This window comes from Athene noctua, chromosome 23 (genome assembly GCF_965140245.1).
Source record: "Athene noctua chromosome 23, bAthNoc1.hap1.1, whole genome shotgun sequence".
In the NCBI taxonomy this organism is placed as follows: Eukaryota; Metazoa; Chordata; class Aves; order Strigiformes; family Strigidae; genus Athene; species Athene noctua.
Window position 1 is genome coordinate 4,689,145 of NC_134059.1, and position 26,253 is coordinate 4,715,397.

At 62.6% G+C, this 26,253-nt stretch overlaps 2 protein-coding genes across 2 annotated transcripts; one reads left to right on the forward strand and one right to left on the reverse strand.

The window, feature by feature from the left end:
• Nucleotides 1–2,574: 2,574 nt before the first annotated feature.
• SPDEF (SAM pointed domain containing ETS transcription factor) lies at nt 2,575–5,624 on the forward strand. The gene is made up of 5 exons (XM_074925651.1): nt 2,575–3,022; nt 4,207–4,404; nt 4,496–4,543; nt 4,982–5,122; nt 5,219–5,624. The coding sequence occupies exons 1-5, from the start codon at nt 2,575–2,577 to the stop codon at nt 5,395–5,397; spliced, it is 1,014 nt and encodes a 337-aa protein (XP_074781752.1). The 3' UTR covers nt 5,398–5,624.
• A 2,844-nt stretch (nt 5,625–8,468) lies between these two features.
• PACSIN1 (protein kinase C and casein kinase substrate in neurons 1) lies at nt 8,469–25,608 on the reverse strand. The gene is made up of 10 exons (XM_074925470.1): nt 25,488–25,608; nt 13,316–13,448; nt 12,775–12,931; nt 12,396–12,631; nt 12,072–12,227; nt 11,545–11,720; nt 11,120–11,240; nt 10,912–11,036; nt 10,406–10,599; nt 8,469–10,052 (listed from the first exon to the last, which is right to left on the reverse strand). Exons 2-10 carry the CDS (start codon nt 13,376–13,378, stop codon nt 9,943–9,945), a joined length of 1,338 nt encoding a protein of 445 aa, XP_074781571.1. The 5' UTR covers nt 13,379–13,448; nt 25,488–25,608; the 3' UTR covers nt 8,469–9,942.
• Nucleotides 25,609–26,253: the final 645 nt, after the last annotated feature.

Below are 26,253 nucleotides of genomic sequence, written 5' to 3' on the forward strand. Positions count from 1 at the left end.
AGGTAAAACCGCAGGGGCCTGGTGGGCTTTTATAACTTGGTGGCGACTGTTTAAATTCTTGCAAGAGCCAATTCCCTGATCACTTCCCCTCTTGCCCGGAGTGGCGGGATGAGCAGGAGGCTGCGATGGTGTGGCTTTGAGCTCTGGTGTGAAGCCCGTGGGACCGGGGCTGGGCTTGCTGCCGGCAGCGTGCACAAGCCAGGGAGTGTTTGCCAGGGCTGATGCAATTACCAGTGCAGCCTCATTTATCTCGGGCAGGGAACGTGAAGGTTTTTGGGCTGCCATGCGGGTCAGTGAGCATCTCAGTGCACCTTGGACTGGCCCTCCAGCTCTCCTTTTCCAGGGAATTGCAAAAAGGGAGAGGAGAGGGAAACGGCTGCCCAAAGCGGCTTCTTAGAGCAAACAGGTCCCCACCCATCCCGGCCACCTGTGTGCCAGAGCAGGAGAAAGTCAAACAAAGGCCCCCGCCCTGAGACTACAGCACTGTTTGGCAGGTGATTGCTCGGGCTTTTGGGGCCACTCGCCCAAGGGATGGGGTCCTCTGGTCCCAGGCGGGAGGAGGGGGACGGGATGAGGATGAGGAGGGGGCCGTCCATCCCGCCACATGCCCAGGGACGGCTCCACAGCCCTGCTCCTCCCTGTCTGCCTTACGGCTGCGGGAGCAAAGCCCGCTGGAGGTGGGATGGGTGGAGGATGCACCACAACCCCAAGAACATCTCAGAGGCCTTGGGGACGAGACCCCTCCTCAGAAAGCCCCCACGGCCAGCACTGTGCCATGAGATGGAGCCGCACAAGCTGTTACCGCTTCCCTTTTGTGCCGGGAGCAGCGTGAGGCTGGATTTAAGGCTGATCTCCTAAAGCTCTTCTTTTAATCCAGAGCAAATCAAGGAGAGGTTTGGAAGCTGGTGCCATCTCTCAGGGAAACTGTTTGGGTGGTGGGGGCAGCTCAGTGGCACGGGCACCCCTTCTCCCTCCTCCTCCTCACTGCAGTGCCACCGAAACCCCTCGGGGATGTGGGTTCCACCTCCCAAACCCCCAACCCCCCCGTGGGTCCCCGTGGGTCAGGCTGTGGGTGCTGTTTAAGTGGCCATGGTTCCTCCGTGCATTTTTCCATGTTTTTTGGGCTTTTCCAACGGTGAAACGCTGGGCAGAGCTTCAAAACCCATATTTCTGGGGGCATTAAAATCCTCAGCGACTACATTAACTCGTATCCCTGGGGGTGGGACATGGGAAGTGCTCCCCGTCGGTACCACTGTGGTTAACGGGGCCGCGGCACACGGCTGCTAATGACATTTGGTGACTTGCCACGCCGCGGGGAGCAGAGCCGGGCCCAGCAGCGTGGAGCTGAGCAGCGTGTGGCACAGCAGAGCTGGGGGGACGCTCACTCGTGTCCCTCCTAAGCTGGCTGCCTGGCTCCCACGCTCAAGGGATGCGTTCTGCCCCGAGGAACCCGATGGAGTCTTTTCCTCTTTAGTCTTTTAAGCCCTTTTTTCCCCCAAGCTTGGATTTAGAGCAAACAGAGCATCCCCTTTCCCTGGACACTGTCCCCCATTCCCCTTAGGGCGCTGCCTGGTTTCTTTAGTGGAGTTTGGGGTTGGTTGAGGCTTTGCCTGTTCCTTTTTTTATTGCAGGATCCCTTTGCAAAAGCTGCTACTTTTTCTGCTTTTAAATCACCAATTTGGGCTGGATTTTTTTTTTTTTTTTCTTCTGTAAAAAGCAATGCCGGAGGCAGGCAAGGATCTCGGCAGTGCCCTGGCGGTGCCCATTGCCAGCCTCTCCCCTGGCAGGGGCTTTCTCATCCCAAAGCCTCAGGATGGCTCTTGGGGAGGTTTCTCCACGGATGGAGCCGTTCCCTGGTGTTGCCATGGAAATTCAGCAGGCTCATCCTCTTCTGCACGGCCTCCAAGACTCCCCGCATACCAGAGACAGATGGGGACAGGGTTTTGGGTAGTTTTCCTTGCAAGAGAGTAAAAGCAAAGTTCTTGTCCGGGGGGTTGGCAGAGTGGCCCAGAACCGGGTGCTGCAGTGCTGGGCCTGGTCCCTGGCTTGGAGCAGCCAGCTTTGGGTGCTGTTGTGCTGGGGCATCCTCGGCTGAAAGCAGCAGGTGATTTTTTCCATGAACAGAAACATGCCTGAGCGGTTTAGGCATCCTTTGATGCCCACGGGCATCCCCCAGCGTGCCCCACTGCCTCCTGCAAGGGCATTCAGCACCCGCTGGGACTGAACTGCTGCCAACCTGGGGTGCAACTCAGGGGAAGACCCTAAAAAGCTGTGGTGGTTGGGACCTGCTTGCCCCTTGGGCTCCTTCTTCCTGCTGGCTGCTGCGGCTGGTCCTCCTAAAATCAGGACAGCCCCCCCAGCCCCATGGCTGACCCCGAGCCTGCATTTATCCAGGGGCTCGCGGGGTGCCGTGGGTCTCTTTGGAGGTTTTTTCCCCCTGTAACAGGCTTAGTTCCTCCCTTTGTGCCTGGCCGCTGGGTGGGAAGGCCGGAATCGGTGCCGGGGCGAGCCTCTCCTCTCCTCTTCTCCTCTCCTCCTCTCCCCGCAGGTTTGGAGCCGGCGCTGAGCAGAGGGATGGGCAGTGCCAGCCCCGGGCTGACCGCTCTGCCCCCCAGCCGCCTCGCCCGGCCAGACGCTGCCCTGCTGCCCCCCCCCCAGGACCCCGATACCTGGAGCTGGGGCTGCCCGGATAGCCCCAGCCCCCCCGCCACCCCCGAGCAGCCCCTGCCTGCTTTCTGCCTGCACTACTTCGACATGCTCTACTCGGAGGACATCGCCTGGGCCACCAAGAGCATGGGGGAACCGTCCCAAAGCAATGCCCAGGGGGGGCGAGGGGAGGCACAGAAGGAGCCGGAGCAATGTCCCATCATCGACAGCCAGGGCTTGGGGCTGGGGGCCGAGGGGGACCTGCAGGCCAGCCTGCACCTGGAGGAGCACTCGCTGGAGCAGGTACAGAGCATGGTGGTGGGCGAAGTGCTGAAGGACATCGAGACCGCCTGCAAGCTCCTCAACATCGCCGCAGGTGGGTGCCCACCCCCGGCCCAGCCCTCCCCGGGGGGCTGCAGGCAGGGCCGGCCCCGCCATGGGGTGCAGCGAGGGAGGGATGTGTCGGTGTGGGGGGCTAAAGCCCTGCTGCAGCCCGGGGGTTTGCAACCAGGCGCTGGGGTTTGGGGGAGCGCGGCTGCTGCCTGGGTCCCGCCGGGCATCGCTCCTGGGCACGGCTGTTTGCTAACACCCAGGCGTGCCAGAAAAATACCCCTCCGGCTGGTAGAACCCTCCGCTGGCTCGGAGGTAAGCTGAGGCAGGGGTTAGCAAGGCTTTACACAGAGCCCTGTGCTGGGTGTGGGGTGTCGGTGTCCCCCAGCTCAGAGGTGCAGGGACACAGCGACACGATGCTGATCCCATCCCCTCCCCTGAGCTGGGGGTCCCTTCCCCTCCCTGGGCATCATTATCGAGGTGCTTTTCAGCCTTGCACACACCTTGGGGAGGGTGCGCGGTAGCAAGGAGCAGACAGCGGGACTTCTATTATCCTTTTCTCTACCCCATTTTCCCTGGGACATTAGGAACAGGCGGATGAGCGTGTGGGGCTGGGGACAGCCTGGAGCCAGCGGACGTTGCCCGAGCTGGCCAGGAGGTTGGGTGTAAGGGGAGCAGGAGAGCTGAGAACTGAGTTCCCTGAGGTATTGCTGCCACAGGGCATCGCTGCTGTGACACAAGAAGTCTCAGGGTGTGCTTGGGTTTATGTAGGCTCTGCCACCCACAATCTTGAAGCATTTGGTGTCACCCAGGATGGGGCAGGGAGCCAGCGGGGCTCCAAACGCCTGGATGAGGCACCACAAAGCGAAGGAGGTGGCGAGGGGGTGGTCCTGTCCCCGGGGCACCAGGGCAGGCTGAGAGCAGGGTGGTCCCACCCTGGTGGGTGATGCCGTACCAGGGCAGGTGGGGATGGTTCCCTGGGGCTGCCATGGGGTGTTTGGTCAGAGAGTGGCACAGGCTGCCCAGGGAGGGGGGAGTCCCCATCCCTGGGGGGGTTTCAGGGCCGTTGGGATGAGCTGTGGGGGGATGTGGGCTAGGGGAGAACTTTGTAGAGTCGGCCTGAGGGTTGGATTCGATGATCCCGAGGGGCTTTTCCAACCTGAGTGATCCTGTGAGTTTCCCCGGGCTTTGCCTGGGCTGTCTCTGGCCACACTCACCCTCTGCCTCCAGACCCCACGGACTGGAGCCCCGGCAACGTGCAGAAGTGGATCTTGTGGACGGAGCACCAGTACCGGCTGCCGCAGATCGGGAAGTCCTTCCAGGAGCTGTCGGGGAAGGACCTGTGTGCCATGTCCGAGGAGCAGTTCTGCCAGCGCTCGCCCACCTGCGGTGACATCCTGCACGCCCACCTCGACATCTGGAAATCTGGTAGGTGCTGGGGACCGGGGGGGAGCTGGGGAGGGTGGGTGATGCTGTGCAGCGGGACATGCCCCTCTGAACACTCTCTCCTCCCTTCCAGCTGCCTGGATGAAGGAAAAAGCCACCCCAGGAGATGTGAGATACTGTGGTGAGTTCTGCACGGGCTCAGCTCCACTGGCCTCACTGCTGCCTCAGACAGATCCGGGTATTTGAGAGGTCACTCCCTGCTTAATTGCAATTATCTGATGCGTTGGAGCGGCTGCAGCAGCAGCATCCGTGGGGTGGCACTCCTTCTGCCCTGGACTGTCTGCAAGGTGCAGTGAAGGGGAAATGGTCCCTCGCCGGCCCCGTCCCACACCCTGTGCATCCCCGCGGGGCTGTGCAAGGGCAGGACCGAGCTGTTTTCCCTGCTCCAAGATGGGGAGGACAAAGCGGTGCTTCCGAAACCAGTGCCTGGGCTGAGCCTCCAGAGACCCACAGGCTGGGATTTCCCAGATTAGGACTCATGCGGGTCCTCAGGGTGGTGCAAAGCAGAGAGGTCTCTCCCCGCCCCCATCTCACCCATCCCCACCCCTTCCCGTGGCAGGAGGTGACGCCAGCTGGGCGGACAGCGAGGTGGACTCATCCTGCACCGGCCAACCCATCCACCTCTGGCAGTTCCTCAAAGAGCTGCTGCTGAAGCCCCACAACTACGGTCGCTTCATCCGCTGGCTCAACAAGGAGAAAGGTGGGTGGGTGGGCAGGTGCTCTGGCAGCCCCGGGGTGGGTGCTGGGGGGGCAGGCCAGGTGGTAACCAACCCCCCATGCCCTGTTCCCCTCCCAGGCATCTTCAAGATCGAGGACTCGGCACAAGTGGCCCGTCTGTGGGGCATCCGGAAGAACCGCCCGGCCATGAACTACGACAAGCTGAGCCGCTCCATCCGGCAGTATTACAAGAAAGGAATCATCCGGAAACCCGACATCTCCCAGCGCCTCGTCTACCAGTTCGTCCACCCCGTCTGAGCGGCGCCGGTGGGACAGGCTGAGCCTCGGGAGGGACAGGGGACCTTCGCCACCTCCCTCTGCCTCCCAGCCCCAGAAACCCTCTTCCAGCACTAAGGACCGAGGCCGGGGTGCCGGGAGGCTCATCCATCCCAGGAGCTGCTGGCCACGGACCATGGGACCCCCCCTGTCACCCCCTAACCTCGCAGGGGGAGGGATGAGCCCCCAGCTAAGGGACCATCACTGGTGTGCCCCGGTGCGGGGCGAGAACTGTGCAGAGCCCTCGTCCCCCGCGAGCGCTCCCAGGGGAGGGTGGGCACGGACTTTGGGGCTGGTGGAAGAGGCGTGGGGTTGGCTGGGGTGGGATAAAGACAGATGGATCTGTGGCTGTCACGGGGCTCCCCACAACCTTGGTGCCCTTTGGCAGGGATTGAAGGTGGGAGAGCAGCTGGGGTCACCCAGGGGAGGAGCAGGAGTCCTGCCCCCACGTCTCTTTCCCCCCAGCAGATTGTCCTCTCACCCTGCAGTCCCAGGGCATTGTCAGGACACAGGGGCCAAGGGCATATCCCAGCAGGAGACCGTAATATCCCTGTGACATCATGCCCCGGGGCTGCTTCGGGGGGGACCCGACACCATCGGGGTCACACTCCCCTCCAGCCAGATCCCGTCCCCATGCCACCAGCGTGGCTGCAGGACTGGCTGCCCTCAGTGCCCATCAGGAGTGACCCTGTGTGCTGCGGTGGAGCTGCTCTGGATTTACCCCAACAAGCAGCTCCTGGCCCTCAGCCCTGTTCAGGGTGAGGGGCAGTGTGGTGGGGGGCACCTCAACGCTCTGATGCAAAGAAAGGGGCTGCCTGAATTTTGGGAGGGACGGTAGCTGGGATCGTCCCTCCTTTCTCCCCTCCCTCCCCGGTGCTGGCTGCGAGTGGCTTCGCTCCGGCCATTGTTCAGGGAGGACAAAGCCTGGGCATGAGCTGGGACAATGGCACCCGCGGGGACAATGGCACCCGAAGGGACAAGGGCACCCACAGCTGGGCCCGCGCTGACCCGACCCGCGCGGGAGCAGCCTGGCACCGGCAGCACCGCAGCACCCAAGGGTGCTGCCTGCCGGGGGGGCTGGGCGCGAGGTAACTGCACCCCAGGGACCACGGGCACCCCCCTGGGACAGGCTCACCCCACCTTTGCTTCTCACTCCAGGACACACTCGGCTTCTCCGCTCCACAGGGATTTGGGGCTGAAAACGGGCATTTTGCAAAGGGAGCAGCTGTAAAACGCGGGCACAGGGCTGGAGCTGGACCCCTGAGCTGGATCTCTGGGCACGGGGACACCCAGAGCCCCCTGGAGCCCCCAGGTCCTTGGCTTGGTATGGGGCAACTCCCTTGATTTGGATTTTATTTGGACTGCCTAATTCCTGAGTTTGGGAAAAGGGAGATGGCAGCTCTGCCATTTCCCCCTGGACAGAAAATCTGAAATGCAACCCCCTGAGCCCGGACTGGGACGGAAAACTGGGGATTGCTTAAACTACACATTTCACGAGAGTCCAAGTTACCTGGCGATGTTGATCTTTTATATTATAATTTTTTTATTTGTTTATTTGCTTTTTGGTTTTGGCTGGCAGCAAGTTGTGGTTTAGGTTCAAATGTTGAGGGTAGACAGATGGCCCAGGTACCCATGAGATGCTTTGTGGAAGTTTAAAAGGAAAAAAACACCTGGTTGTTGATTGATTTTTATTTTTTTTTTTTAACTTAAAATAGCTGCCTGTCACGGCTCCTGCCTTTTCCTTTTTGTTCTGCCTGTCTCGTACTGTTTACACGGGAGAGGAGCGGATGCACTCCGGCCAGCCTTGCAAGCATCTCAGCTGGAGGGATGGAAGGTGGCTGGAGGGAGGAGAGGAGCAGGGGAAGGACGAAAACTGCCTTAGCCTCTGGAAAGGGGGAAAAAAAAAAAAAACCTGGGGGGGGGGGAAAAAGAATCAAAATGTGTCTTGTGATTTCCTGTGTGTGACCAATGCTCCCACAGATGGCACGGGGAGCACCAGGAGGGTGGGCTGGGGGTGCTGGCCCTCTCGTGTCCCTCTCGCGGGGCCTTTGGCGGGGCGGGTGAGGGTTGCGTGTCCCCGCGGGGATGGGGGGCAGGAAGGGGGCTGAGCGGTGGGGACAGCTGCTGCCAGCCAGGGAGGGTGCACGCGGGGACACAGCGGCCCCAGCGATGGGGGGACCTGACCCAGCAGATGCCCCCTGCAGCGGGACGGGCCGCCGGCACCACGGGGCTCACAGCCGGGGTGTCTCCCCAAACCCGTTGCAGCTTCAGCCCTTAAATAAGGGGAAATAAATCCATTTTCTCTGCCCTATCCCCACTGGGAGCCCAGGGAGTGCCCCCCACGCTCCGAAGGGTCCCACTCCCTCTGCCCTGTCCCCCTCGGCTGCTGCCCCGTCCTGGGGCTGTCTCGCCTCTCTGGGCAGGGGTGAGGGGTGGGCGACCTGCACGTTGTTTTTCCCACAAGGTTCCAAGGCTCGCAGGCAGCATCCACACACCATGGTGGGGGTTCCCTCCCGCCCAGGGTACTGGGAGTGCTGGGATCAGGGGCTGCTGCTTTTGCTGGTGCCGGGAGCGGCTCCAAAATCTGCTTTATGCTGGGCTTCGCAAGGCTTTGCCTGGCACCTTGGCACAGGAGTTCCCAAAGGCAGCGGCTGCTCCCCGACTCTGCACCCTCCTTGTCCCCCAGGACCCCAGAAATGCATCTGAGCCCCCCCATCCTGCTGCACCCCAAAGGCTCAGTGCGGGGGTGTCCCTGCCTGGGGGCGCAGTGGCTGCAGCTGTGGCTCCCGGGGGCACGGGGGGCTCAAGCACTCGCCCCAGACAGGGGGGGTCTGTAACCCCAACAGCTGCCTCCCCGGGGGGGTGAGACCGGCGCACGGAGGCAAACGAGGACCCAAACCCGAAGGACGCTTACAGAGCTCAGTTATTTTCACTTGCTGCTTTTTGTTGTTGTATCCACGGTAATACAATCACGATATATATATATATATTATATATATACTTCTTAAATTACACAATCAATGTACAAAAAACCGGGGTGCATTGCTGAGACAGGTGGTTGGTTGGGTTTTTTTCTGACTTTGTGGTTGGTTTTTTTTTTTTTCCCATTTGCATACCTGGCAGGGGATGTGGGGGCCGGGTGGCTCTCGCCCACCGTGCCCAGCACATGGTGCGTCTCCTGCCTCCGCGAGAACACTTGATCCCTGGGGCCAAAAAATTCACAAACCAACGGAGGGGGCAGGAGAGGAGCGTGTGGGAAGATGATGGCATCAATGCTGCTGAGCGTGATGGTATGGAAAAAAATGAGAGGTGATCTGTAGGGAAGAGCTTGGGATGGGTCGGGGTGACCATGGTGGGTGCTGAGGGGGGTCCCACCCACGCTGCAGCCAGTTGCAGAGCTCAAGGGCAGGAGGGGTAGAGCCCCTTGGGGGGAAAAGCAAAGGGCAAAGCCTGTGGCCATTGCCCTGCTTTGACGCCCTGTTTTCAGCCGTCTTTGCCAGGCAGTTGCTGCCTGCACCAAGCCCTCCTCATCCTCCGGCTGGCTGCAGCTCCTGCCGGCACCCTGCGAGGCTGGACGTTGCTTATCCCCCCACCCTGCTCTGCTCCTGCCTCTCTTCAGGGAGTTGGATGGGGTCTGACCCCAGCAGCATCCCAGACTGGGCATGAAGATGCTTCCAGCTGCATCGGGCTGCGGTGGGTCCTTCCCCCAACAGCACTGGAGGGCCACCTCACCCTGGATCTGGTGTGCGCTGGGTAACTGCCCTCGCAAGGGCGATGCTGCTCCCTGCAGCAAACGTGGGGCATCAGCTCGGGAGCCTCCGCCCGCTCCAGACATGTTGACAGCCGGGACATGAGGAAGAGGAGGAGGAGGAAGCTGAGGAGATGCCACCAAGCTCCATGGCAGGGCTGGTCCCACCTCACCTGGGCATCAATCTGCCACCAGCCCTGCCCGGGAGCAGGAACCTGCTCGCAGATGGGGCTGGGTGGCTGCAGGGCAGGAGGGGACACTCGTCCCCTTCATTTGGGGAGGGAGGATGAACCAGGGAGAAGAACATGGAAACACGAGAAAAATGGAGTCGGACGCCAATCCCTCTTGTTTTTTTGAGATGAATTTGATTGGTCCCAGGAGCTTCAGTGCCGTGCATTTCAGAACAGTTCCAGCCAATCAGAAGGCGGCTCATGATTTCAGTATCTTTAAAAACCAACCAATCAGGAGCTCTCACTGGTTGGGCTTTAAGATCTTGAGGTATCAGCTTTTCGCTCGGAAAAAGAATCAACTAATGTAGACGAACGAACGACGTCATCTTTCGCTTCACGTTATCTTGGAAGAAGAAGTAAGCGACTATGCAAAATACTCTTCGGAGACAACTCTTAAAAAAATAAAAGCTTGGTCGGAAAATATGTCTGAATCTCTAACTGTGAGGAGTGGAGGACCAGACGGCAAAATGGCTGGTTGGCTGGTGGAGAGATGGAGACAATGGAGGGTGGATTTATCTGCTGACGCAAACGAGGAGCACACCACAAGACTTAGATTGCCTCCACGTAGTTGGCGGGGTAGAGACCTAGCTGCCCGTTGTCCAAGCGCCCTTTGCACCATCCTTGCTCGTCTTCTTCACCGAGTTTGGTTAGTTCATCACCTGGAGAGGAAGGTGGGAAGGGGAGAGCTTGTTTCAGGTGATGAAACTTCTTCTACCACCCTGTTTCTCCCCTGGATGGGGCTGCTGGGGGTTTCTAGGGCTGATCCTGAACACGCTGGTTTGTAGGGTAGAAAGGCAAGGGGTGACCCATGAGGCCTCCTGTGCCCTGTCCCACCAGCTCTCTGGTCCCACCCGGCTTTGGGCTCAGTTTGTGCCTTCCCCTTTCTACCAGTTCAGCTTTTTGAAGGGCTGGGATAACAGAAATTATTTGAGGGATTTCACATCAAAACACGGGGGACCTGCAGCTCCAGCACATGAGCCCTGGCTGACCCAGCATCAGCGACGGACCGTACCTGCTTTGAAGCTGAGCTCGTCCTGCTCCTGCCCGTCGTAGTCGTACAGAGCCCGCACCCGCACGCCCTTCCCTGCTGACTCCTCGTCGAAGGGGTTGGTGCCTCCATTGGCCTCGCTGGTGTTGAAGGAGTTGCTGCCTTCGTCGTCGGACCACTCGGCACTGTAAGTCTGCCCACGGTCGTGGCTGCTCACGCTGGAGTGGGGGGAAGGAGGGAGAGAAGCCATCAGAGCGGGCAGGGGGGTGGTGGGGTGGGTGGGCACCGTGTGCCACTGGCACCCGGGAGGCTGCTGCGGCTTTCCCAAGGTTACAGGAGAGTGGGGGCTGTGGCAAGCAGGCCCCCCCGCTAATGACAGGCCAGCAAGACGTGGAGGAGGACAGAGAAGAGCAGTGGCTGTCACCCAGGACATCCCACGTCCCCTTGTGTGTCCCCAGAGCACTGGCAATGTTTGCACAGGCAAACGCCATGCCTTTCCCGTGGCATCTGCTCTCCCCGCTGGCCCTCACCTCCCACGCTCGCCCGCCGGTGCCCCCGTCTCGCCCGCGCTGCTGGCGTTGGTCAGGGTCACCCCCTCGCCCTTCTTCTGCTTCTCCTTCCGTGTTATCGTGTGTGTCAGGTCGGGGTTCCACTCCTGCAAGCACAAAGCACCCAGTCCCTGAGTGTCCGGCTGCCCGGTGGGGCTGCCAGCACTCTAACTAGGGTGCCCAGCCTCACCTCAAACTGGGGCCAGTTCATGGGCATCCCAGGGCCGCTGGAGCTGCGGAACCACCGGAGATCCTCCTGCGCATCCGAGAGGCGGATGGTTTGTTCCAGCTCCCGGTAGACGTTGGCGTAGCTGCAGGGAGAGACGTGGGTCGGGGTGTTGTGGGTGGGGCTGGACCACGGTGGGGTGCCCCAGGGATGGGACAGGACGGGGATGTGCCCAGGTTGTGTCACTCCTATGAGGCACTGGAGGCCGCCAGGCTCCTGCACAGCCCTCCTGCCCCTCTGATACCTCTTAGTGACCATTGTGTTGGCCAGAAACACAATGGGGTTGTCCTGGAAGCACTCGGTCCCTTCAGGGCTTGGTTTGCTTTGCAGGCAGCACGAGGGGACCTTGCGTGGGCACTTCCTGCCCAGCCAGTGCAGGAGGCACCTACCTGCTGCTCTCGGCCAGGTTCAGGTGCCTCTTGATGTCCAGGAGCACTTCCTTGAGGAAGTTGAGCCTCTTCTCCTCAAACTGCTGGCACTGCTCAAAGACCTGCTCCATGCTCTCGATGTACTGCGGGGTGCACTTGTTCAGCTCATCCAGCACCTTCTCGTACTTCTCCTGAGTCTGCAAAGGTGCAGGAGGGTACCCTGGTTACACCCTGAGCACCTCAGAGGCCCTTTCTGAGTGCTGAGAGGGTCTGGTTTGTGGACCACCACGCTGGGGAGCCCAGACTGAGCCAAGAGCCTCTGTGGGCAAAATCAGTCTGGTTGCCAGAGAGATTTTGTCACAGTATGAGGGGTAAATCTCTGCCCTGCTCACCCTCCCCTGAGAACTGCCTGCAAGTCCTCATCCTTCTACAGGAGCATAGGGATGGGAAAATGGGAATGAAGAGCAGGAAAATGGGTGTGGTAGCCATTTCTGCTGGTTTTCCCTGCCCGATGCCCCGTGAGCCCAGAGCAGGGCAGCAGCTTGCACCTTTTGCACATCTTGCTTGCACTTTTCCACTTTGTCCTGGAGTTTCTTCTGCTGCTCGGGGGTGTTGGACTGCTCTGCCTTGCTGTTGGCTTCCCGGGTCATCGCCAGCTTCTCCTCCTTGCATGCCAGGTGGTAGGCTTTCTTGGCTGTCTCCAGCTGTGGTGAGAAGAGAGAAGGGACATCAGAGCAGCAGTCAGAGCCCCCTGCCCATCCCTCTGCCTGCAGGGATGTGCCATCCAGCTCTCCCAGCCTGGCCTGGGCACTCAGAGCTGGAGCTGGGAGATGGTGTGGGTGTCCCAGGACATGCTGTGCTTCTCATCTCACCTCCTTGAGCTTCTTGGCCCAGGGCTTCTGGGCTTTCCGGAAGCCGTCCTCAGCCTCCTTGGCCTCCTTGAAGCCTCCCATGATCTGCTTGTGGTAGGCGTCCTTTTGCCAGTTCTTGACCTTCTCGAAGTCGTCGTTCAGCAGGCTGTTCTTCACGTCCTGGTGCAGCTCGCTCACCTTGTCCGCCTCCGTCATGATGGCACCCCACGCCTTCTCCAGGCTGCCGTACTGGGGACCTGGGGGGGCAGAGGGGACAGCCGAGTGTCACTCCTCAGTCCTTACCCCCTCCTCATCTACCAGGTGAAGTTGTGATGGTGCACAGGGACCCGTGGGACCCAGCCGTGCTGGGGGGAGCCTCCCCCTGGGGAAGCCATGGTACCTTTCTCGATGAGCTGCCTCCACCGCTTGGACCAGTCGGTGAGCTGCTGGGCGTAGGACTTCTCGATCTTGGCCCGCTCGTGCACGCAGTTCATGAGATCATTGCAGAGCCTGTGCCCGTCGTCGATCCGCTTCACTGTGCGCTTGTAGTTCCCCACCTGGGAGGGGGACGGGGACGGGGACAGGGACAGGCAGGTGTGGGAGCTGTGGCCGGGCTGCCCAGCTCAGCCCCAACTGGCCTGGAGTGGGGATGAGGGGAGCACTGGCCACTTTGGGGGTGTAGGGATGGAGCTTTTGCTTTGGGACTGCTCAACCCCAACTCCTTTCGGTCCCCTCCATCACTCTGCACTCCTCAGGGACAGCCAAGGGTGAGACCTTCAGCAGAGCTGGCTCAGACACCCGAGTCACCGCAGTGAGGATGCCCACAGGCAGGGCTCGCTGCAGGAGGGGAGGGCAGCACCGTCCCCCCAGCCTGGGGGACACCCTGGGGTGCAGTGACAGTGGCGGGGGCCCCGCGGGAGGAGAGCGCGGACGGGACTCACCTCCCAGAAGCTGTCGGTTGTTTCCTCCACGGCTGCTGCCGTCTCGTCGTAGGAACCCGACATGGCTCCCGGCGCTGCCTTGGGCGTCAGTGCGGGCACTGGGGGGCTCTTGGGCAAACACCAGCCTCATGCACTGAGGGGAGAAGAGGGGGGAGTCACGGCAGGGGGGTGTGCAAGGGACCCTCATCCCTCCTGTCCGCAGCACCACGGGACAAGGCTGCAGGGGATGGGGACGGTGCCCACTCGAGCTCCGGACCCACAGAACCCTCCCGTGCCTGCCACGCGCCATCCGCTTGGTGCCAACCAACCCCCCCCCCGAGCTGGCTGTGCTGGGAGGGGGAATCGTGGGGAGCAGCACAGGGGGGAGCTCACCGGCCAGGGGCCTGGCTCAGCACCACCCATCCCTGGGGAGCCACGGTGTGGGGGGAGAGGCCATGTCAGGGCTGGCGGGGTGTGGGGGGGATGCACCGCCCGAAGAAATTCTTGTCCTGATATTCTACCCTAATCCGTCCTGATCTTCAGAAAAACGGCATCCCCGGAACATCACGTGGCCTCGCTGCATGGCTTAACCCTTTGCCGCTTTGCTGAGAGCCACAGCTGGGCCTGGAGCCAGGGGCTGGTGGGTGGCATCAAAGGGGGATGGAGAGGGAACCACAACAGCCACGAGCATCCTTGTCACCCCCATCCTGCCCCGGATCCAGACAGTGCTTCCACAGGCAAGCGCTGGGCCTGTCCCACATGGCATCTGCCACTGGGATGGGGACAAAGTGGCCACGAACTGCCCAAGTTTCCTCCTGCTATGTCCCCAAAAGGGCTGCAGGAGCAGGATGTGGTCCCTGTGCACCGCCACTTCACCCGGGGAGATGGAGACCTGGCTGCCTGCCTCCCACCCCGCACCTGGGAGAGGGCAACGGGGTGGGAGGGCAGGGGGCCCTGGTGTCCTGGTGCCCACCCGTGGGGAACAGCTGGAGCGTGTCCACGCTCTCCAGCTGTGCGCACAGCTGGCCCCAAGGAGCCCATGGGCCAGGCCAGGAGGATGGGGGGCTGAAACAGTTACTGGAGCACGGCACAAGGCTCGCTGTGCTGGAACTAACAGGGCCTGGCAGGGATTTAGTGATATAACCAGGGAGGCACCAATCCCCGCCGCCCTCCCCAGCCGGTTAAAAATAAACGCGTGACTGTCCCTCGCTCAGCCACCGAGACGCAGATGGATGGGGGACCGCGGCGGTGCGCAGCGCAGCCAGCACCGTCTCCCTGCAGCCGGCAGCACGCGGCGCCCACGCCTGCCTGGCACCCACGGCACGACCACCGTCCTCCCCACCCGTGAAAGCACCCACGGGCTGTGGCAGAGCACCCGGTGGCACAGCCCCCAAGGGACCCCACCAGGTGCCACGTGTGGTCCCGCAAGGGCACGGTGCAGCGCTCAGCACCGGGGTCTTTGCTTGTGCCTCCGGGCTCTGGCTCTTTGTTTTGTTGCTGGCACAGCAAGGGCATCCTTGGGGTGACAGCCCCAGCTCTGCTCAAGGCCAGGACGGGGACCCTGGGGAGGGAGCATACTCATGACTGGGTGTACCCCAGGACCCACAGGCACATCAGGTGGCCCCGGCCACCCCCACCAAGCCGCCGGCAGCCGAGGCCGTGGGGTGCTGCGGGCCATGGTTGCCGCAGCTCCTCACCGTTACCTGGTTTGAGCCGCAGCCCGGGGGTTATTTTTGGCTCTGCATCACTTCCCAGCTAACGCTCCTGCCTTGTTGCCGCTCTCCCGCCACGCACCCTCCATGCATGCCCGTCCTCACGCACCCACGCTCACGCCCGGGTGCCCCCCCACTGCGCTGGGCCGCCAGCCCCGTGCCCGCCGCCGCGGCCCCGCCGGCGCAGCCCATCGCTTCGCATCAAGGAGGCGGGCGGTGATGCCTGGCGCCCGCAGTGCCAGCGGCCGAGCCGCGGCGTGGCAAGCTGCCAGCCCCAGCCACGTGCTGCCGTGCGGGCACCCTCAGCCGAGGGGGCTCAACTTCACCCCCCCACCCCAGCCCCACATTTCGACGAAGCTGACGGAGAGAAGCGACGGAGCGTTTGGCATCGAGTGACGGTGAAGTTTGTCCCAGCTTCTGCCCCCACATGCCCTTGGGTTGCTCCCGCAGCAGCCACCTCCCCTGCATCTCTGTCCCTGTCAGCCCGCTCGGCGCTGAGCACTGTCACAGCTCGTCTCACCCACAGGGCAGCCGCTGCCAGTGTTGTAGGGGGGTCTCTGCCCTCCGTGGGGCCGGGGACACGGCCGCCGACCCTGCGCAGGCAGGAGGCTGCTGCAATGCAGAGGGCTGGCGCTGCCTACGCTGCGGGCACGGGCAGCTGCCCGTACTCCCACAGCCGCCAGCCCTCACCGGCAGTGCCCTGGGCCCACGCAGGCAGAGGCAGCCTGGTTGTGCCCTCCCCTGACCCTGGCAGAGAGGTTGCAGAGCTTTGGGCCAGCGCTGGCTGTCTGCCTCCTGCCCACGGCTCCCCAGGGCCTGGGAAGGGCCAGAGGGACAAGCCGGGTCCCCTGAGCGGGCCAGCCAGGCCGTGACTCTCCCCACTCCCTTCGCCTTTGCCAGGGCTTTGCCTTTGCTGTCACATCACCATTAAATGTGCCAGCAGCCTCGGGGTGTGCTGTCGGATGGGGGTACCCCATCCTGGACGCTGGGGTCCCCAGTGAGGTGCCAGGCACCAGCCCCAGCCCGAGGGAGAGGCCACATCTGGGTGGCCTGTTACTCTGACTCCAGGTTTTTTGGTTGCCCTAGCCCCAGCACCCCTGCTGCAACCAAAAAGCAGGTGATGGGGATGTGACAGAGGGGACAGGCAGCTGCTTGCTTGTATCCCCGTCCTGCCTGCTCGCACATCCAGGGGGGGACCAGGGGCCAGGAGGGTCTGCAGAGCCTCTCGCTGCGGGTTGTCCTGATGCAAAGAGCCCTTTGCCAAGGCGGGATGGTGGTGGATGCGCTGCACGGAGGGGAGCGGAGCACCGAGCGAGCCTGTGCCCCCAGCCCTGTCCCCATCCCTGTCCCCACCCCGTCCCGCGATGGGAGGCTCACGCTCTCACGGTGAAGGGGAGAGGGCCTGGCGTGAGCCCCGCTGCGGGGGTGCGAGTGCTAAGGGGGCTTGGGGGGGAGTCAGCCACTAATTATTGGTGAAAGCATCCAGGGAAGGGGGCAGCCATGCTGGCAGCTGCGCTCGACCTGCGGGAATCAGAGCAAGCGGGGAGCTCCCCGACACCAACCCCCAGCACACACCGATCAAAACACGACGTTTCCCTGGTGCAAACCCCTTCTGCAGCCGCCGCACCCCGACACGGAGCCGCTGCCACCCAAGCCGAGGGCGCTGCGGACCCTTGCTTGCCCAAGCACGTGAGCTGGGGACAGGAGGGTAATTTGCTGGACGCTGTTGGCTTGTATTTACCCGGGGGCTCCAGGCAGTAAAGCCGCAGCTCAGCAATTGGAAAGGACCCAAATGCCTGAGCCAGTTTTATTGCAATTAAACACTGGGACTGACCTGGCCTGTCAAATCAAACTGTCCATGAGGCTGCAATGTGAAATAGTTGCAATGTTTTGGCTCCTTTTGTAAGCACACAAGGCCAAGGATGAGTGCAGGGGTTTAGGGGGAGGGAGTCAGGCTGGGCTTTGGGGTTCTGGCCACAAGGAAGGTCATTTGCTCTCCCTTACCTCAGCATGGGGCTGGCCGAGGATCTGTCAGGGGGGTGCAGCGCCAAATGCCACCAGGATGCAGCACTGCTAATCACCACATGAAAACCACTCGTGGCAAAGACAAATGGGAAAAGCAACGGCTGAGGAAGCCCAGGGGAGCCTGGCAGCAGCATCTCCCACCGCACCGCGGCAGCTCCGGGGCTGCTGCGCCGTCACAGGGGCTGCTGGTGGTACCTGACCTCAGCGCCGCATCCACCACAGGTACCAACGTGCTGGTCCCGCTCTGGCCGGGGGGGCAGTTGGGATGCCCCCGGCACGACGGTGGGTCCTCGGGCAAAGCCGGTGATGCTGATGTGCCTCACAAGAGGCTTTGCAGCTGTGGGAGCTGCCGTCTGGTTTGCTGCTCAGCTTTGACCCGGCCGGGTGGCTGCGGGTCTCCCACCGGCACAGGGCTGGGCCCTGCAACCCACGGGGCTGGGGCAGGGAAATTCTCCCGTGGGGTGGGCAAGGGGCACAGCCCAGGGAGCAAGGGGGCGCAGAGGGGCTGGACTGAACCGTCCCCCCGCAACGTGGACCCTGCAAGGAAACGGTTAAGCGGGTGCTGCTGATTCACGCTGGCAGCTCCGCACCAGGCGCTGGGCGAGGAGGAGGCAGGAGCAGAGCCCAGGGCTCCAGGCTGGGTGTGAGCGGCCTGAACACGCGTCCTCCCCCCTCATTATCAAACTAAGCCCATGGGCTGGCGGGAGGTGAGCCCGGGCCCTTCCCCAGCCATCAGCTCCGTGCCACCAGGCCGCAAACCATATCGGGGCCTCGTCCTGCATCCCCTGGCAAAGCCCCTCTGGCTGCAACGTGAGCAGGGTCGGAGCCCTGGGGCAAACAGTCAAACCGCGGCCTGGACTGTGGCCAGATAGGACGGGACGGGTGTCCCCTGTACAGCAGGTTCTTCTCCGTGGGATTTAGGCCAGGGCAGCACCATGGGGCTGGTTTGGACCCGGTGCACGCGGTTGCTCGAGCAGTGCACGAGGTGGCTGCGAGGGCAGCGGGTCCCTGGAGGTGACACGTAGGCAACGGTGGGAAACTTCTGGGAGCCACTTTTCCAGTGAATCCTGTGGCGGGATGTGCCTGTGGCAGGCGCCTTGTTTCAATCAGGGTGTCTGCATCGACCCGGGGCAGTTCTGAGGATTGGGGGGGGTCTGGCTGCAAGAGGGACTTGCTAGACCCTATCAGGTCAGGTTTATGGGCTCCCCAAAACCGGGGTGTTTGCAAAGGAGGTTCAGTGACCCTGGAGCATTACCGGGAGCCATGTGGCCTGCGTGCGGCCGGGAGATGCCCACCTCGCTGGCCAGGGTTGTGCCATGGGTGCTGCCAGGTTGCAGTAGCCAGGAGAGATGCATTTTCCCCAAGCCCTGGCAGCAAACAGCTTTGCATTTTGTGTGCGCTCTGCAGAAACCTTCACCTTCCTCCAGCGCTCCCCAAAGTTACCCCGCTCAGAGCACAGGACACCCAACAAAGTCTTCCAGGGATTTTACAAGCCTGGCGCAAAGATTTCTGGAAATATGCACGGCATTTGCAGATAACGCAAGTGTTTCTCTCCGGGGGAGCCTGCAGCCGGGCTCAGGTACAGCGGATGTGCCGGGAATGTGGATGGGCACCACGGCGAGGTGCAGGAGCGGGGCTGTCAACCCCACGCATGTGCTCAGGCCTGGGGAAGAGAGACGGGGCTGAGCCTCAGGTTGTGGGGTTTCAACTCGCCTCCCAGCTCTGCAGCTTTTTGCAGCCCCGTCGCCTGAGCTTGCCGCTGTAAACAAGGCTGCTTGGACTCTGGAGCAGGGATTTTTGTGGTCCTAAGGAGCAGGGTTTAGGCAGAAATCCCAAGATGAGGTTTGCAATTAAACCAAGAAGTAGCAAACAATGGTGGTGGAGGGTACGGCAGTGCCGTCCCCTCACTTCCACAGCAGGGAGCGGGGGAAACAGAGTGTCACACGCTGGCACGGGGTGGGGGGGGGTCCTGTCCCCTCTACCTTGTCGGGACGGACCCGGAGCTGGCGGTGGCAGGAGGTGAATGGCGCTGCCAGGAGCGGGGTGATGCGGAGGGACAGTGGGATTTTAGCTGTCTGTGGTGGGAGAAGGAGACTTGGAGCCAGAGGGGGCTCAGAGAGGGGGTAGGAAAGCAGGGGGATGGGGGGGAAGAGAACAAGGGGGGAGCTGGGGTGACAATGTCAAAGAGAGGGGCTTCAGGGATGGGGTGAAGCACTCATCTGGGCAGGGGGACAGAGACGACATGGGCAGCACAGGTCCCCCAATACATTTGCAGCTGGGGAAACTGAGGCACAAACCCAGGAGCGAGGCAGCGTCACAGAGGGGGTGTCCCTTGCCCCGACACCCCATCAGACACACGGAGGGGGTGAAGGTCATGTCCCCCCCGGGCCTCCCTGCCTTGCAGAAGGGCTCAGGGGACACCGTGTCCTGCTGTGGGGGTGCAAACCCACCCCGCATCTCTTGGTCGTTCCCCAGTATCCCCCCCCGCCCCTCCCTCATCCCCACAAGGGACACAGGCACCCCGCACCCCCCATCTCCACCCGCGCAAAGGCCCCACGGAGCCCCACAGGGGACCCCGACAGCAACTGCCCCTTCCCAGGCTGCCCCCCCCCCCGCCGGGAAAGCCCCGCCAGGGGCTGACGCTTACCTGGGCCAGGCCGGGGGGGGGGTTGGGGGCCGGGGGGGCCCGGGGGCTCCGCCGGGACGGGCGGGCTGCGCTGCGCTGCGCTGCGCTCCGCACCAGCCGTGCAGCAGCGGGGGCGCGCACGGCCGCGGGCGCGCACCCTGCCTGCAGCCGCCCGTTGCCATGGCAACCGGGGATGGAGCCGCTGCCTGCAAAGGTTGCAAAAAATCATCCGGGGGGGGGGGGGGGGGATGGATGGACATAAACACATCCCCCCCACCCCCCCACCCCCCTCCTCCTCCTCCTCCTCCTTGCCCTGCTGCCCCCCCGGGTCTGCACCAACCCTGGGGTGCCACGCTGCTACCAGCCCCTTCCAGCCCCACCGAGACCCTCACCCAGGGCACAGTCGCCAAGGCATCTGCCCCCGGTGCCAGGTGGGTGCTCAGCACCCACCGGACAGGGCCACCCCGCTGCATAGGGTGCTGCAGGCCAGGGATGGGGCAGGCGGGGGGGTGCCAGGAGCTTTGCAGTCGGGTGCACGTGGGTGTCCGGCCCCAGCAGCGCTGCCGGTCGCTGCAGGACTCTGTTAAGGCCTTAAACAGGCTCCTTCCCCCTCGGGCTGCGCTGCTGGGAGGCTTTTTCCCCAATAAAGTGAGTGAGGATAACCTGGGAGTCCTCATCCTGCTGCTCCTTAGGTCCTTGGCCCTCCTGCACAGGACGGGACAGAGCAATGAGCTCCCTCCTCTCCTCCCCCAGGCGCTCTGCCACCTCGATGGGCCCCAGGAAGGGGCCCCAGGGAGGGTTTTAGGGCCGAGCTGCAGCTTTTGCTGAAACAAACACCCCAAAACGCCTTTGGAGAGGCAGCCGGTGCTGCCTCCTTGCCAAATGTGCCAGCTGGGAACAGGCTGGCGGGAGAAGCAGAAACAGTCCTTCCCACCCGGCAGGACTGGGCTGGGAAAGGGGGGCTGGGGAAGGGGGTGATGGGGGCTGTACCCCCCTAAGGCTTCTTTGAGGCCAGGGAGCTGGGCAGCTCCCTCCCCATTGCCATCTGCCTCCTCCTGAGCTCCAGCGCTTGTGCGTGGGGTCACCGGGGCTTATCCCAGGATGGGGGTCCCAGGGGGGGAGCAGGGGGGGCTGTCGGGGAGCCCAGAGGATGCGGGTGGGGGTAGCGACAGGCTCTCCCCTTCTCAATTGCCCGAATGCACCGCGCCTGCATTTCCCTCATCTCGTGGGTGATGTCAGGGAAATTAAAAGCCAGCTGGAGACGAGCGCTTCCAGCCGAGTAACCGAAGCCGCCCGCAGAAGCTGCAGTAATGAGGCTGCCAGGCCGCTGCCGCCAGGATCGGGTTGCCCGGAGAATGCGACCCGGTCCCGGGAGGCTCTGCCGGCCTCCAGCACCGGCTCAGCTTTCCCCTAACGAGCGCCTTCGACTGCTTAATGAAGCTCGGTGGGGCTCTCCGTCCTGCCTGCCTTCCGGCTCCATCCAGCTTCGTGCCAGCCGAGCGTGTCTGCCCACCTCAGCGCGGACAGAAAGGCCCCCGAAATATTTCATGTCTGTCTGCAGCTGGCACCAGTGTGTGAGACCCAAGAGATCTCGCACTCCAGGAGCGGGCATGGACTGTGGTTCCTGCGGGGATCTTTGCCCGTTGGTGTTTCAGGGAGAGGAACCAAAGGGTGATCATCCCTGCGTGCAATGAGTTGGCAGTTCTCAGCGCAGGGTTGCTGCAGGCGCTGCCAGCCTGTCCCAGCTGCCTCCTGCCCTGACTCATGCCGCAGAGGAGAAAATGGTCTTGGCATTAAGCACTGGGTGACAAACACTCTCCAGGAGGGTGATGGGGGGACCTCAGTGACTTGGGGGGGGTTTCCCAGTGCCACCAGCTTTGTGGCAGATGTGGTCTGTGCAGGTAGGACTGACCCACATCTCCTTCCCCAGCAGCTCGGGCTGCCCAGTGCTGGTGGCCGGCAGGAGCCCTGCCTCCGCAGCACAAGGCTCCCGTGATGAGTGTCAGCGGGTTCCTTCACCAAAAACTCAACCACGACAAACTTTTCCCTGTCTCTTGCCATCCCACTGCTTTACTATTTCCTGTGGTAAGTCATTTCCCCTCCTGTAAAATGAGTTCCCTTGTGGGAAGCAGCGGCCAATATTGGCAGGAAATAAGCCCTGATTTATCGGGCCACTTGCCGCTCTGAAATTATGGCTCTTTGAGCACCACGGCAAACTGAGAAGCAGAGCAAATGAGCCCACACCGTGCTCTCGCGGCTGCCAGCAGCCTGCCTGCGCAGCGGGACGGGGCGGGCAGGAGAGGAGAGAAATGCCCCCAGCTATCAGCTGCTTTGCCCATCACCCGGCCTCCAGTGCCAGCTTTTGCACCAATAAAGGGATATTCAAGCATGGCTCGCTCCTGCCTGCCTCCTGAGCAAGGAAAAGGAAAATACATTTCCTAAATCAGGGCAAAGCCCCCAGTTCTGGTGCTCTCTGCTGAGCTGGCTGGTGCTGGGAGCAATGGGAGAGCCCCCGGCCTGTGGTGCTCCAGGGATGGCTGCAAGGGGATGGGGGCAGAGAGGGAACCTGGCATCCTGCTCACCCCAACCCCATCCCTGGCCTCCTGCTGCCCCCTCCCACTCGACGCCGGGGGCATAAGCTGGGGCTTGCGGGGCCGGATGGGGCCAGTGCCCCCACGCTCGCCCCACGCCGAGGCTGTGCCCCCGCCGCGGATGTGCCGCTGGTCCCAGGAGCCCTCTCGGGCTTGCTGGGAGAATGCAAGTGCAGGGCTATTTTGCATCTCTAATTAGCTGCAGAGGATAATTGGCCGCTCTGCAGCGATTACGCAGAAAGGCAGCCATTGTGGAGGGCCCCGGCGCGGGGCAGGTGCTGCCAGAAACCCAGCTCCCACCAAAACAATCCCCTTCTTGTCTGCTCATAACCGGCCCTGAGGGCATCCTCCGAGCCCTTCCGGGGAAGGGGCCGGGGATGGGACATAAAGGTTCCATTTTTCCTGGGAAACTGCACAGAGCTTGGTGCAGGCAGCTGCCTGGGAGGAGCCCATGAGTATTGCCCACAACGGCAGTGCCGGGGCCTTGCTGCCTCCTTCCCCCCACGCTGTGCCACACTGAGGGCAGCCAGATGCTGGCTCGGCCCCTCCGGGAAGGTGCTGGCTGGATGCAGCTTCTCCTTCGTCAAGACTCATCTGCAGAAGCACGGCAGGGTCCTGTGTTTGCTTTCAAGGTGTTGCACAAACCCCAGCCAGGCTGGCTGCCCTGCAGGGACAAAGTCTGCCCCCAGGTCTCCTCCTCCTGCTGAGCTGTGCCGGAGGAGCCCAGCTCCATCCCAGCATCACCTCCCAGTATGGCCACGGGGACCACCAGGATTAGGGACACAGCAAGGGGGATCCCATATAGAGCCAAACCCAGTCTGTGGCTCGCGGCAGGACGTGTCCCCGGCGCAGACACACTTTGCCGACGCTGATGTTCCCTTCCCTTTCTCGCCCTGCCCCTGTGCACGTCATAAATCAATGCCTGCCAGCTGCCCAGGCTTGTCTTCCTCAATCCTTTTACAGTTAAATCCAGCTCCCATCTTGCTGCAGCCCCTCCGGCGGCCGCGCACCCAGGGGAGAGGTGGAACAGGAGGGGGCCAGCGGCAGCTGGGGGGGGTCATGGATCGGTACAGACCCCAGGGCAGAGTCAGCACCATCAGCAGAGGCCAAGCCAGTGGCTGATGAATTCCCCAGATTTCTCTGAACTCCTACAAAGGGAACACAAAATCCCAGGAGGTGGGAAGGACCCTTCAGCTGGGGTTTTGGGGTCAGGTGTGATGGGAGCCGCAGTGTGGCACCAAGTCCTTGTTTGGGGCTGGTGGTGCGTTCCCCCAGCCAGGCCAGTGGTGCTGTGGCAATGGTCTTGGTCCAAATATTTGGCTTAGGGATGGGGTTTGCCCGGGGAAGGCGGTTCAGGGGATGAGGGAAGAAGGAGCAGACCAAGAGGCTGCCGGGGAAGCTCTAATCCGTTTAGCAAAGCCCTTGCTTTGCCATTTCCAAAGCAGGCGCAGGAGCTGCAAAGAGGCGATGCAGGCAGAGGCGGGCAGCACGGCAGGACAAGGTGGGCAAATGCAGCTCTCCTGCTCTGTGGGGTGAGCCAGGAGATGCATTTCTCCTGGGGGTTGCTGCAGTTGTCACAGCATCCCAGAGGCTGCTCTGTGGGGGCAGGTTCCTCCCCCCAGCTCCATCCCTATTTCCCTAGAGAGGAAGAAACGAGGCAATAAAATGATAGCAAAGCCCCAGGATGGCACCAGGCAGCTCCAGGCGCTTTGAGACATGCCGCATCCCTCAGCCCCTCCTGCCCCGGGGCTGCGACAGCCTCCAGCTCTGCCTGGGCACCCCAAAACACACAGGCACAGCCCCTGGGTGGGTACAAGCATCCCTCAGCCCCACACACCCCACAGGGACCCCGCTGCTCCCTCTGGCTTCCCAGGGCAGGCAGGGGTCCCTCTGAGCACCCTGCTCACGCTAGTGCAGCCCCAAAAATCACAGCTTTATTGCCCTGTGTCCCTCCAGAGCTCACACCCTGGGGGCAAAGGTGGACTGGGGTGGGGTGAGCATTGGTCCCTGCCTGCAGCTGGGACGGCAGAGCCCCCCGGGCAGTGCCTAGTCTCAGCCTAAACCATCTTGCAGAGCCTCAGCTCCCTGCCAGCTGCTCCAGCATCGCGGTGCCCAGCTGTGCCCCTGCAACTGACGGGATTAGGGAGCTCTGGGGGGGCTCTGCTGTGACCCCCAGAGCACCCAGGAGCTGAACAGAGGCTGCTGGTGCAGGCTGAACCCCTTCGGCCACAGGGCTTGGGGTAGGAGCCTGTTTCTCACTGGGTAAGACAATGCTGAATGTGTCCCAGTGAGGTGGGGGGGTGAATATGAGCACGGTTGCTGTCAGCCCCCCCACCCCCCAGGCTGTCCCGGCTGGGGTCCCAGCCCTCCCTTACACATCCACGGGGGGCTGGAGGGACCCCACGCCCAGAGCTGAGAGCAGGTGGTGTGCCAGCGGTGCCAGCCTCCAGCCTGGCAGGGCGAGCGTGGCTCTGGGACGTCCCCTGGCTCTGTGGTCAGTGTGTGGGGCCAGCATCACCCCCCCCACCCCACCCCACCCCCCCCACCCCTCCCTGGGAAGCCCCCCCGGGAGCCCTGGGTGCGGTGGGTGCCTGGTTGGGCTATGGGTGCGGTGGGCACAGCGTGCAGAGCGGGTCTGTGTGAGGGCTGGCGCGTGCTACATCCCACCAGCCCCACGGTGCCACGTCTTGTGAGCCCCCAGAAGCTTTGTCCCCTGCCAGACCCCTGCCAGACCCCTGCCCCTTGCTGCTGCTTCACACCAGACCCCAGCTCCCCGGGAGGTGCAGGCAGCTGGGCAGGGACCCACCCTGCCTTCCCACCCTGCCGGAGATGCTGTGAGGCCAGGAAAAACGGGTGAACCCGAAATTTGTTAAGGAACCCGAGGTGAACAGCGAGCCCCAGGTGGCACAAACCGGCAGAAGTTTGGAAATCGCTTAAAATGGATCAGGGAGCTGCTCTGCTGAAGCAGGTTTCATTTCCCAGCAAGCAGCCACCAGCACGGGGCTGGGGGGGGACACCCATTTCAAACGCACCATCCAGGGACCACCAGAGAGGACTTGGGGTGACCTCAGCACCGTCACGAGCCCCTAGCATCCCATCTGCCACCTGGGGACACTGTCACCCGCCGTATGCCGGCAACCCTTGCCACGGCAAGCCCCGGCCAACCCACCGACGCCAACCTCCCGCCTCGCCGGGAGCCGAGTCAGCCCCAAATCCGTCGGGAGCCGCATGGCCGGTACCTTTGGGACGTGGGGACGCTGACGGAGCGGGGCTGGCTGCCTCTCGCTGGGGCTGGCTCTGTACATCGGCAGGAAGGTCACGGCAGATGGGGAGGAGGGGGGTAAAGATCAGCGTGGAGATTAGGGAGGCATTTTTAGCCAACCAATCGCCGGCCCAGCGTAATGACTCCTTGGTCGAACAAGGTGAAAACACGACTGTGGAGACGGATGGGAATAAGCCGGGAGCCCTGTGTGGCCTGGCCGGCGGCGGTGGCGGGGGGTCCCCAGCCTCCCCGTGCTCCTCTGTGTGGTTCTGTCCTCTCCTGCTCTTCTCTTCCCTCCCCCTGCAAGCGCTTGCTCACAGCCTCCCTTCCCCTCTCCTCTCCCCATCCAGGGGGGGTGTCTGGGGGTGCCAAGTGGCAAAGCCCCCCTGGGTCTGGGGTGTTTGTGGGGGGCAGCGGGGACACCTCCCCTCTGCCAGCGGCAGGAGCAGGCTCCTGTCACTCCCTGGCTGTTCATACCTCCGAAGGGGCAGGAGCAGCCCTGGTCCATGGGGGGACATTGCACAGGGTGGCCCTAAGGTGACACAGCTCCGGTCCCCCCATTGCACCCTGCCTGGGGCCACCACCTCCCCTCCCTGGGCCAAGAGCCTGGCTGAGGGGGTTGCAGGTGGCCCCTGTCTCCTGGCCGGTCATTTTGGGGCACAAAGGGGACTTTGTGTGCCTCCAGCGAGTTCTGAGCCCTTTGCTCGGGTGTGTGAGCCCCGTGGGGAGCAGCCCAGGGTGGG